At 36.9% G+C, this 13,916-nt stretch overlaps 1 protein-coding gene across 1 annotated transcript in view; it reads left to right on the top strand.

The window, feature by feature from the left end:
• Positions 1-11,905, top strand: part of LOC136246758 (probable serine/threonine-protein kinase DDB_G0271682) — a 58,983-nt gene extending 47,078 nt beyond the window's left edge. The window contains exon 4 of the mRNA XM_066038321.1: positions 10,607-11,905. Coding sequence (XP_065894393.1) covers positions 10,607-11,703 — 1,097 coding nt within the window. The 3' untranslated portion in view covers positions 11,704-11,905. The remainder of the gene's footprint in view (positions 1-10,606) is intronic.
• Positions 11,906-13,916: the final 2,011 nt, after the last annotated feature.

Genomic DNA, 13,916 nt, shown 5'->3' with positions numbered 1-13,916 from the left:
AATTATGTAGAGTAGTGTGCAAAGCACATGCACCCAGCATGCAGAGCATGTTCTATCTAGGGTAGTCTGGGGCATGAATTGTTTGTAAATTTAGCTTGTTGAGATTGAATTTGATGATAAAATGATGTCTTTTTGTATAAGTGGCTCTTGAACATCAATATGTACTTCTGAGCCATCAACATATACCTCTGAGCCACATAAAGTAACAAAATAATATGTGTCACAATTCTCGCAATTGTAGTGCTGGCTATCATAAAGCACAGCCAGTGGTAAAAATAAATAAATAAATAACTATTTTTAGAACAGGAGGGGGAGAGCATCTACTACACATGCATGATCATACAATACTAAACAAATTCACCAAGTGGTTTTTAAAGTGTAGTGTGCTTTGCTATTTTATAGTTTAGACCAAACAAATAATATAGTGAAGACATGGCTTGTGTGGTAAGTGTCAGTGGTGGGGGCAAGTATAGACATACTGCTGTGAAGACCACAATATTGAACCCAAACTCTATTCCTAGAGCTACTGTAAACTAGTTGTCTTAAAGCTACTATGATAAAAAAATCAGCACATCATTTTGCAGTCTATTTATACACAATCCTAAGGGAAGTTTTAGAAAATTCCTTTTACACATTCACTTCCAATATTTATACAACTCAGTTTTTATATTCCACTTACTAAGGTAGACTCACTAGTGTGTGGAGTACATATATATACACTTGCATGTTAGAGGGGTCTGGGGGTATACTCTCCTTGAAAAACAGTTACCACAAGATTGAATTGGAAGCTAGTTTTAACCAAATATTGAACTGAAAGATGAATGGTTGAAAGCTGGCAGAAATTCTAAATTAGAGATTGGGCTCAGATGGAAGGGATTCCAATTGAAACACAGAACTACATACACTATATGTGATTTTAAGATAGTGATTGTCAAAGAGTACAAAGATGCTGTACGTGTAGTTATAACTTTGATTTGTAAGAAAATTTTGGGTATCACAGGATTGGATCTTGACATCATGTTAGTCATATGTGGGCTATAAAACGTACACATTGCTACACAACTTTGACATCATAGTTACTGTTCTGTAATGTGGGTTACTATTTCAATCACTGTGGTTCCATCACCATTCAAGTCACTTCTGTTATACAGTATGCAACTAGTTTTGTGCTACTATAAAAGTAACATCTTTCTGGGTACAGTATGTATTATTTAAGTTTAAAGTTGAAGTTTAAATGATCTGAGAGTGCTAACTCCAGAAGCTGCACTTTATTACCTTCATAGGTGGCGGAAAAGGGGGACAGAGGAAGTTAAAGCCCCTCGGTATGCTGAGGTAGGGATTAGCCCCCTTGAAATGATGTCTCATCAAAATTATCCTTCTTGAAGTGGGGCTGAACACCGTGAAAATGATTGATATATTCTAACAGAATGCTCAAATACCCTAATAGAGCAGTCAGAACGCTTCATAAAAACCTGTTGCTAGTAATAGTCAAAAACAAAAACAAAAAATTTCCTAAAGTGGGAATCGAACCACTGACCTCTTACTTGAAAGACTTGGTGTACTACCACTCTACCAAGTGTTTCCAGGTGTATGAAAGCTATTTTGTACCGCTTATAAATGCTGTATGTTTATTGTTTTTTGTTGATATGTTTCAAATTTTACCTATAAATTAATTCTGGTAAAACTTTAAGACCTTGTAAAACCTAGAATAACTACAGCTTCTGGGGGGCTGCAACCCCCAGACCCCCTGCTGCCAGAGATTCTATACTCTGGTCAGCCCCCCTCACATCAACTACTTCCTCCACCACTAGCATAGCCACAGGCCCACTGAATTTATGTTGCAATTGTTTATACCATGGCTATGTATATTGTATTCTTTGGAATTTAAACAAATGTTACACAGTGTACGTACAGCCGTGCATTGTGATGCTGCAGCCCTGTTAACTTCATAGATACTAAAAATTTCACTGTAATAATTACTGTTGTGATTGCAAGAAAATGCATTTTAATGTAAGTATCCAGTTTTAGCTACAAATGAAAATGCACACTATGGTACTAAATAAAAGAAGGTGTGTTCAGAATAGGTTTTCAAGAAGAATTACTGATAATTCAGTACATTAGATGATATAGAACTGTGGCAGGATGTTTGGTACAATTGTAAGATAGTAGTGGAAAGTTCAACAATTAAGAAGTTGAATTTCAGCTCACACACTGGTCTTATAGAGTAGTTTTAATAATGGATATTCTATTGGAGTAGTTGCAATTGACTGTTCTATTAGAGCAGTTCAATTTCCAGCTAGTCTTACTTCACATAGAACAATTTTAATTTAAGACCATCTTGCTAATTTTTTCAAGGAGATTAGCTATTCTCCTTGCTGTTTCCATCTTTTCATTGCCTACAGTATGTATGCAAAGGTGCAATTTGACCTATACTGCATCTTCTAGTAGCTTCCTAGCTTGCACATTGTAAAATTTTGGAAGGAGGGTGTACTTCAGCACTCCATAAATCTGGCCTTGCTTGTGGAGCCGGAAATGTGGGCCTACTTTTTGAACTTTTATGACACAAACTTTTTAATAAGATAACTCTTGGGTCATGCAATTTCAAGTGCTCACTAAATGTTTCATTGGTGTAATACTGCAAATTACAGGGTCAAGGGCATCAGAATTAGGGAGGCCAAGGGGGCCATGCTCCACACTGTTATCAAAAGTTTGTTTTGCCCCTCCCCCCACTTTTGGGCCAAATACCAATAACCAATCAGCCAAAGTTATATACACACAAAATACATACTTTCATATGAGAAGCCATACAAATGTCATGCTAAAGCACTCTCTGGGATGTGGTATCACCAGTCCACCACAACTGTCCGGCCATTCATTGTACTGTATTAAACACAAAAACCACCTGTGATTTTATTTCTGAATTTACAAGGTCACATTTCCAATCAGATGAGAGATGGTGTAGCAAACCCTGAAGTGCTTGGCATGCACACCATGTCAGTAAAAGCACCTACCTGCCAGTGGTCACTGGTTTGTGGGCAATACAATTGGTATGTAGTACATGTTCAGTCAGAATTTTAATCGTTTTCAGCCTCTAGGTTGAAACTGATTCATCTCCTAGTCATCACGTGATATAAGTTCTTTGTGGTTTAAATCAAGTCCAGTGTTAAGGCTCTGCAGTAATAGTGGAGCAAATGTTACAGTATATATATACTATAGTGGCTTCAAGTAAGGACATATTTAGTTTGCAGAAATAAATGACTAGATCTAGCAATCAGTGTGTAGCATTGTGATGCACAACATGTTTTAAATGCTCTATAAATTCCCATATGAAGATGGGCATGTGTGCTGAAGGTGGCTGAACTGCTCAGTGCCTGGGCATGGCAGCTATGTATGCCACTTGCTGTCTCTGCCTATAATAATGTGCAGGTGCATGGGTTTTGATCAGTTTTTGGTTAACTGGTTATGTTTGCCCCCCCCCCCCCCCCCCCCCCACACACACACACACTGAAAATTGTTCCTATGTCTTTGTACAGGATTATTTGCACAAGATAGCTTTGTGGTATTGAGGCCTTAGTTCTTATGACCACGAGAATGTTAGTAGACTGTGACACAACTAATTTGGGTTTCTGACCCTAACATTCTATGTAAGCGTAGAAGCACATAATTAATAGCCAATCTGTGCATATTACAAGTATAAGGAAAAATTAGGAATTTTAAATTAGAGGAGGGACAGTGTGTAGTGCTGCAATAAAAAGTACTGAAACAAGCTGGATCAGAATAGTATGTAATGTCCAAATACTGTAAAACAATACGAAGTGAATATCCGTACTATGCAATTTTTCCTTATACTTGTTTGTGAAGTTTTTTACAAGCTCATGACCACTAAATAGTGCGCTTTTCACAAAACTAGTCACAATATTTTAAAAGAGTTAATCACAGCACTATCATACTAGATTATGACTCGTACAATAACAACTGATCAGTGGGCATGGCTCTACAGAAGACTGCAGACAATAATGGACGTGGATTCGTGCATACCAATGGATAATTTTCATGGCTCACGAAAGAAGCAGAGCTACACTATGACGTGTTGTAACACATCCACATTTATTTTAGCGTGTGGGGTCAGACCCGAATAATCTGTAAAGCAGGACCTGGATGACCCGACTCGGTTTAACATTGTTACACAATTAACTATATTTATTGACTTACACATCGCCGTGAGTTGCTCTCTCTGACTCGCTCCCTGATCCATATCAACAGCGAGTCACGTACACGTGTGTCTTTGGTGCAACTGGCGACCACGTGTATTCCAAAGCCGGCTCAGAAATATTTTAACTGAGCAAACCAGTTTAATTAATCTGACGCCTGGTTTCCAATCGTCACTGAAGTGGCTGGTCATGTTTCTCCTTGTAACAGCTGCTGTTGACATTGTTTGCATATCATAGTTGTAGGAGGCCATGCATTCGCGATTGTTATCTCACACCATGGACCTGGTAAAGTAATGCCCCTGGCCTTTATTTAGGACAGGAATTTATGGCATTTATGAATATATTTAGGCGTTTAGGGCCTCAACATATGTGACAACACGTATCATCATTGAACTGGACAAGATTCATGGTTTACTGAGTTTAGCTTTCTTCATTATGATGATAAGAAGTGTTTTGACACCCTTGCCAAAGGGAGAAGAAAAAATACATAGCTTATACAACAAGTTTTTGTAAGTTTAATATTAATAGCTATGCATTAACTGGTTGGTTTACCAACATTACATTGCCGGTAGCTTTCAACAAATGGAAAGATGGACTGGCAAAACTTTTAAGCTGGATACTATGTAGCTATAAGACTACTAATTACGCTTAACAAATTTTCTGTCCAAATTATCACAATTTTCCTTCTCGATCATCTAAATTTCAAAAAATTTCCTGGGGGCCCCAGGGCAAAATGCTTAGCATTTTGCAAGCACAATGTGCAGTGACGTTTACCCCTGTCAAGTATATAACAGTTTGGCCCACCCAATGTTAAAAAAGTGAGCCGGCCCTGGTGTATTTGAATAGTTTGATGCAATATACACTGGTAGATGGAAGCCGTACTGTAGTCTATTAGCACTCAGCGGTAGAACCTTGACTGATGGCCATGGTAAAGAAGGATACAAGATAAGACAATAGTGCAAGTATTGTATGTTTATCAATATACCAAAGGTTTTTCTTAAGCAAACTAGAAACATTTCTGCGAAATAATTAGGGCTGTAGCCAGTTTCCGCTATGCTTGACTGAAGCCATCAGGCAGGCAGGCAGACAGGCAGGCAGTAGAAAATTCTGTTGAATAAATTTAAAAACAATTCTGTAGCAACTTGACAGAAACTTTTTGGGTTGATGTGAAGACGCTTTTGGGCTTGATTTTACCCAACCAATATTGTCATGTCATTTTGAGGAATAATCGTGGCAGGTTTTTGGGTTGTATATTATATTACGGATCTCCCCCACACCTTCGATGTCCCTACTATGCAGTACTATCGTACTGTATGATGAAATACTCTATTAGTCAAAGAAAATAATTATTACTATTATTCATCAACTATTTTGCTAGTGGCTTGAATTTAACTGTTGATCCACACATTCATGTTTAGGTTGAATTCAGCTGTACCTGGTATGGAGAGGATGTAAAAAAATTTATATGCTATAATAAAAAGATGACTGCTTTATATTGCACATAACTAGCATCCATGACTAGTCAGTTTCTTTGCCCATCATGCATGCCCACTTCAAAGATACCTGTACAGTCATATAGCCCCAAAACAGCCCTACAATCTATGCATGATCCCAAAACAGGCAGACCGTAATTTCCAGCAAACCAGTCATCAGTAGAATAAAGATGGACACAAAAATGTTCTAACTTACATGGTAGCTAGGTAATCAATCAGCTACTTACATACTTTCCAAATCAAGTAGATTGTTGTTACACATCTTTCACCGTTATTATACAAATACAAGGAAAAAAATTAATTAGGAGTATTAGTTTGATTATGAATCAAAGAAATAAAAGGTAGTGAATAAGAGAGGTCAAAATATACTAGTGGACACCCTACTGCAGTCTATACTCATGACTGAATTATGGAATATATATCCACTAGGTGTAGGCGACCTCCCTTATTTCACTACTTTGATCCCTAATGAAATCTAAAATTCCTAATTTTTCCTTGTACTTGTCATATAGTATGATAGTACTACACACAAAGGTTTGGGCATGATCCATGATAAAATATCACCCACAACCAGCCTCATTTTTCACTGAAGCAATATTGGTTAGGTAAAATCAAACAAGCATTCAGATCGACCCAAAATGCTATTAGCAAGTTGCTATGAAATTTAAAGAAAATTATTAAATGGAATTTTCAAGCAACTGACTGACCGACTGATGCCTTCAGACAAGCATACAATAACTCGATAGTAGCTTAGGCTAAGGGCTTGATTTTTTCACTGTTCAATGTCGCTTCAGTCAGACACGTGCCTTTTGCCATACCATAGTATTTACAATGATTCTTCATGGACTTACCAATATCCTCCTTTATGTTCTATTCATCTTTGCTGATGAAGAAAGGTGCCAATTTTGCTGTAGCATGTGATGGCTTCCATTCGTAACGCAAATCGTCCATATTTTTTATAATGGCTACTTTGATTGCAGAGGTGCTTTTCAAACAGTTTTGATTTGTAATACTGTGTAATGGGTTGAACATAGCAGACAACAAAGCATAATGTATACTTAACTTTTTAGATGATAATTGGGGATAGATAGAATGCACAGCACCATTTCTTTCTTTTGGTGTGGTATGCGTGAGTTAACCAATTATATAACTTTATTTTCCAAACAAAAAATTGCAATTTTCAACCTGAAGTATGGACCATAGTAGGTTGATAAAAAGTACTAAAACAAGCTGAAGTAGTGTACAATATGATTACACAGTGAAGTATTGTATCCCTACTGTGCTCAAGTCAATGTGCTATGGTCCCTACTCTAGTTGAAAATTCTTTTTTTTGTTTAATCTCCAACCAATAGAGTAGCCAACCACCCTAATAGAACAGTCATATTATATGTCTGTCTGTTGTATACTTCAAACTCCGATGTTTAACTTTCATTGCCATAGAATAGGAAAGAATTTAAGATATGAATTAAATTAGAAATGATGTTCTGTAGTGTTTGTTAACCCAAAGGTCAGATAGTTTGTCTTTGGAGTTTGTTTTAAACTATGTTACTTTTTAGACCTGGTCACAATTACTATCCACAAGAAGGCTAAAAATTGTAAATGCAAGACAGTCAGAATATTAACACTAATTTAAACTCTTTGAAATTTACAAAATGTTTGGTCATGATTTGTATTCCAGACAGGATTAACTCTAGAAAGTGCCTAATCAGTCACATAGTTGGAATTTTCAGCACTTGGTCCACACTCAAACATGTATCATAGTCTGAGAAATTTTTATGATAGAAATGTTTTCATGGTTGGCCTTTATTATCCAATGGCTAATATATTGCAAAAACAGGTTCCCTTTATAAGCAGACCCATAACTCCATTGTTCTAAGGGCTACGAAGCTGAAATTTCTACCAAACTGCTCAGCACAATTGGGCACTTCTAATGTTGTTCAGCGTGAAATGTTAGGAAGAAGTCTATTCCCCACATGATAAGGATTCTAAAAATAAATAGTATGAAGTCATTCAGTTGATTTGTAAGATGGCGGCATCCATTATTCAATGCCATTGCAATATGGAGAAGACACTCACTTCTAATGTTGTTCACTTCTAATGCATTCATACAAGACCAAGCCAAAATCAATCACATGGTAGCTGAGTATGAGAGAAATCATCCTGAAGTAGTTAGGATGCAATCATCACAAGGTAAGATGTTGATTAATTTCAATTGGGGATCAGCCCATTATACTAGCATAGTTTATAACTTAATAGGTATGAGAAAGCGTGAGACGTAATACTAGCATAATAGGCAGAATGATAGGGAACTTGTAGTCTTTTGACATGTCTATGATTGTATAATTAATCAATACACTGTAATAGAGTAGTCAGTCATTCTAATAAACCAACTTAACCATGCACAATCTACAGACTTGTGTAATTTGAGTGCAAAAATGAATTTGCGAATTCTCTACTGAGGAATTTTCTATTTATAATTTTATAATATTAAGTGTAATGTGATATGCAATATCGCTAAAATAAACATGTCTATGTTATGTTACTCATTCTAGATATTAAAAAGTTGTCAGTTTAAAATGAAGTAGGGATCTGTGAAATAAAAGTAGTGAAAGAAGAGATGAATGATGGTATTACAGCATAGCTCAGTGGGAAAGTCCCCACTTTGGGACTTTGCATAGATCCTATACAGACCCTACTTTGGGACTTTGCTATGCGGTAATACCATCATTCATCTCTTGTTTCACTTAACATATTGCCTCGAACTATGGCCAGTCTCGTATAAATGCCTGGTTTCGTTTAGTAGCCAGGGGTATAAAGCATCATAACAAAAATAAATGCTGGATCTCAAATAAACGTCTAGTGCAGTCATTACTTTATACAATTCTGGGCAGTGTTACTAACAGTAAAGTGAAGAACGTTTATAGAGTTCCTTTAACCTTGAATCTGTGAAATGTGCTGATGGAAACATCAAGGAGAGTCCAAAAGAGTACAACACCAAGGTATGAAGTTGACTCGTGAATGTTGATCAGGTATATAAATGCCAGTCTCGTGTAGTCGCTGGTCTCATTTAGTAGCCAGGATAAAAAGTTGCTTGAAAGAAATAAACGCTCGGGCCGTAATTTGAGACAATAGGGTATTTTTTTATTGCATAGATCCCTACTTCATTTTTAAATTGACAACTTTTAAAATACTAGTTTGTGTAGCTTTTTGTTGTAGCACAGCTAGCTACAGTGCAACTTGTGACTGCTCTATTAGAATATTATAGAGCGACTGTTGTATTAGAGTATCTCAAGTCAGCCAAGGGGTGTACAGCTAGCTAGACCAATATGGGGTGAAGTCATCTTGTATACTGTCAAGTGAAATGCTAGATTATTAAGAGGCGTGGTCTCCATACTCTATTGCTATTAGTCCAGTTACGCTTTTAATTTGATGAGTGTGTTTGCAAATTTATTGCAAACGGGATCCCAATCATGAAGTAGTATACCTCTTATAGTATTGCCAGGACTGAAGTGCTTCTGATCATGAAATACAGCACTGAAATAATTCTGGTTGTCTAAATATGCTGCTGAAAGAAAGTGTTGATACAGAAAATTAATGCCTTGATATGGTTTGGATGCTTGATGAAGAAAACAACAAACCTGTTTGAAGATAAAGGAAAGACAAGGCCCAGAGGGAACACACTCATTGGAACCCCAAATGGCACATCCCACTGGTGAGTTTGTTATTGTGGCGTAAAATAGTGGCTGTGTGCTGCTTTGTTTGGCCTATAGGATATGACTTGCAACCGTGGTCAATCATGAGTTTGTCACCATGGCATAAAATGGTGGCCATGTGCTGCTTTGTTTGGCCTATAGGATATGATTTGCAACCATGGTCAGTCATGAGTTTGTCACCATGGCATAAAATGGTGGCCATGTGCTGCTTTGTTTGGCCTATAGGATATGACTTACAACCGTGGTCAGTCATGAGTTTGTCACCATGGCATAAAATGGTGGCCATGTGCTGCTTTGTTTGGCCCATAGGTTATGACTTGCAACCGTGGTCAGTCAGTGAGGTAAACTAAATTTAAGTTTTGGCAATTTAAAAAAAAAATCTATCTGATCACCAATAAGTGTTTTCTTGTTTGTATGCTGTATTTCATATTAGATGAACTAATATTATTGTACAAAATTGATTTTTGTCATGTAAGATGCCTCTAGGATGATTTTTAAAGGTGGAATTTTAGGTGGCGTGCGTCACTTTTGGAGTGATCTCTACTTAACCTGTTTGATAAAACATTGCTATATACAGTTAATGCTGATGATAAAGCAACTGCAATGTTGTATTTTATTATTATTATGGAGGTGGTTCAAAATGGTGAAAGTTGAAGTTAGTTAAGGTCCAGCCTTATATGCTCATTTCTGTCTATTATGTTATTTCAGAGAATTTAGTGGTATATTGTAACAATCAAGAACTATCATAACAGTGTGGCTGGGATTGTGAAATTGGATATATAATTGGATACTTTTTTTCTAAATCTTCATGACTTATGCTATTATTACTCTTTGATCAATTGCTCATCAAATGTTTCATTAGCTTCATAATACAAGTTTCACAATGAATATATTCTATTCAAATTGTAAGATATGTACAACCTGTTATTTGATAGGATGTTTATGTACAAACCCATTCACAGATGATATTGTTCATATATAATACATATGATCAGTTATTACAGGCTAAAATGGTTAATTTTATTAAATATTAATGTATTTCTTTACAAGCAACTATAGCTGGACTTTTAGAGTTGCATTTTCTGTTGGCAAACTACATTATATACATGTAATTAATTTATACATTTAGTTTACATCATTTAGTAATTGTATTTAGTACAATATATACTTTGATACTTTGTCGTTACAGAGGAGCAGCGTAAAGTACAGGTTGAGGTAAAAGAGCTGCAAATCAGGAACCATCAAGACCACCAACTACTACAACAAATACAGCAAGTTGTAGCACAATTACAAGGAACCGTTTCTGCTGAGCAGCAAAAAACTGCTTCCCTTGAAAGAAGATGTCAAGAACTAGAATACAATAACCAGCTGCTACAATCACAAAATCAAAGCATGACTTCACAAATCCGGTCAATGGCATCACAAAATCAAAGCTTACAAACATCTTTATCAGCTGAACAACAGAAAACAAATGATTTGCTTGAAAGAATTAAAACTTTGGAGGACACTGTTGAGCGATTATGGGCAATATCGCGGGAAGAGATCCAACTGTCTGACAACATTTTAGGAAGTGGAGGATGGGGTAACGTCAAAGAAGCTACTTTCCGAGGTCGAAGAGTTGCTGCCAAGTGTTTACATGAAGCCATTGTATCACCACACAACCAGGATCTGTTTGCCAAAGAAATGAAGATATCAGCAAGATGTCGTCACAAAAATCTGGTGGAGTTTATTGGTGCTGTTCCAGATCATCCTGCCATCATAGTCATTGAAATGATGGATTGTACTCTGAGGTTGGCTTTAACCAATGGAAGAGCAACACCCAATCACATTCATCCAATTTGTATCAATGTAGCACAAGGTCTGGTCTATTTACATGGTGTTCAGCCTAACCCCATCATCCACCGAGATGTGAGTGCTTCAAATGTGCTACTGAAAGCTGTGACTACAGGATGGATAGCTAAACTGTCAGATCTCGGTTCAGCTCAGTTTGCTAATATAGCACAAACCCTAGCCCCAGGATGTGTACTCTATGCAGCACCTGAAGTACTGCAAAGAGATTCTGCTCGTCATCAGACAGTTAAAATGGATGTGTTCAGTTTTGGAGTCCTACTGATTGAAATGCTGACCCGTGAAATGCCCACTGGTACAATTGCTGAGCTCATCGCTACCATCCCACCATTACAGTCACGATTTGTTCCTCTCATTCAACGCTGTACCAATAGCAACCCAAACAACAGACCTTCCATGAGGGAGGTGATTACAACACTGAACACTATTGTGATGTGAACTGAACTGTAATGCATTGGAAAGTCAAAACTTTTACTATTTAGTTGATCTAATTTTTGATTGAATTGAGTTTAGGTTTTTGTTACTTATTTTCTAATGTACATTTACTAGTGATGTAACTAGGCCTTTATAGTATTTCTATACTAGTTCAATTTAGTAGCTGTTATTTTCTGTTTGATTCAATTGTAAGATATTTGGTCAAAGAGAACATACATCATAGTCTGTAAAAGTTCAGAGGGATACTATTTCCTTTTTTTCGTTGTAAAATAAATTTTGCATGCAAAATGAAAACGTTCACATAAGATCAAACTACTCTAATAGAGCAGTCATTTATGTAAACCATTCGAAAATGTTTTTACATGAAAATAGAGCTAACTATATAATTATGGTAATTGTGACATTATGCAGGGGTTGATCTAGCCATCTAGCATTTTGCTAAGGAGGGGGGCACACTGCAAGAAGTGACTCCAGAGTGTGCAAAGTACACTCAATGAAATGTGAAGACTGTGCTGCTTGGGATATGTCTCTCAGGAAATTATATGTTATGAGATTGAATTAGGTGGCAATTTTGACTGAAATTAATAATTCTACATTAGAGTATGGATGATAGAATTAGCTAAGAATTATAGTACTGTAGAAGTTCTATGCTATATACTCACCAAGGAAATTTTGAAAAATCAAGCTTCTGAGATTGAATTACTGTATATATTATCTAATCAAAAACAGCCAAGCTGTAAAAAAAGGTGCGGCCCCCAAAAAGGCCATGGTGAAAAAAGATGTGAAATCCAAGGTGGCGGCCAAGAAATGGCTGTGATGGTAGGTTAATGGTAAAAATTTTAATAACGACAATTCAGGTGAATTTGATGCCAATTGGTCTTTTGGGGGCCGCACCTTTTTTTACAGCTTGGCTGTTTTTGATTAGATATCACTTCTTTTTGAATTTGTATACTGCAAAGCCAGCCTTTGGCTGGCTTTGGGGCTTTTTTAACCCATGTGTTTTTTTATTTACCACAGGAAGAAGAAAAGAACTTATAGAAGATTTTTAATACTTCAATTATTTTTGATTTTATTAGTAATTATACAAATTATATACATATATTTATTACATGCCCATTATTCCCCACAGTATATTTTTTAGCAGCTGATCTCTCTACTGGGTGACTTAAAATATAGCTGAACTATATACAGGATGGTTTCTTTGTAGCTGAACTCTCTACAAGATAAATTCTTCTAGCTGATTTCTCTACAGGGTGATTTGTTTCTAGCTGAACTCTCTACAGTTAATTTGTTTGCAGCTAAACTTTCTACATCCATGGTGGTTTCTTTGTAGCTGAACTCTCTACATGATGGTTTCTTTGTAGCTGAAATCTCTACAAGGTGACTTCTTCTAGCTGAACTCTCTACAGGGTGATTTCTTTGTAGCTGAACTCTCCACATGATGGTTTCTTTGTAGCTGAACTCTCCACAAGGTGACCTCTTCTAGCTGATCTCTCTACAGGGTGATTTGTTTCTAGCTGAACTCTCTACAGGTAATTTGTTTGCAGCTAAACTCTCTACATGGTGCTTTCTTTGTAGCTGAACTCTCTACATGATGGTTTCTTTGTAGCTGAACTCTCTACAAAGTGACTTCTTCTAGCTGAACTCTCTACAAGGTGATTTGTTTGCAGCTAAACTCTCTACATCCATGGTGGTTTCTTTGTAGCTGAACTCTCTACAAGGTGACTTCTTCTAGCTGAACTCTCTACAGGGTGATTTCTTTGTAGCTGAACTCTCCACCTGATGGTTTCTTTGTAGCTGAACTCTCTACAAGGTGACCTCATCTAGCTGATCTCTCTACAGGGTGATTTGTTTCTAGCTGAACTCTCTACAGGTGATTTGTTTGCAGCTAAACTCTCTACATGGTGCTTTCTTTGTAGCTGAACTCTCTACATGACGGTTTCTTTGTAGCTGAACTCTCTACAAGGTGACTTCTTCTAGCTGAACTCTCTACAGGTGATTTGTTAGTAGCTAAACTCTCTACATGGTGCTTTCTTTGTAGCTGAACTCTCTACACGATGGTTTCTTTGTAGCTGAACTCTCTACAAAGTGACTTCTTCTAGCTGAACTCTCTACAGGTGATTTGTTTGCAGCTAAACTCTCTACATCCATGGTGGTTTCTTTGTAGCTGAACTCTCTACAAGGTGACTTCTTCTAGCTGAACTCTCTACAGGGTG

This window comes from Dysidea avara, chromosome 2, assembly GCF_963678975.1.
Source record: "Dysidea avara chromosome 2, odDysAvar1.4, whole genome shotgun sequence".
In the NCBI taxonomy this organism is placed as follows: Eukaryota; Metazoa; Porifera; class Demospongiae; order Dictyoceratida; family Dysideidae; genus Dysidea; species Dysidea avara.
Note: the sequence above shows the minus strand (reverse complement) of the source record. Positions and strands in the feature narration are given on the sequence as shown.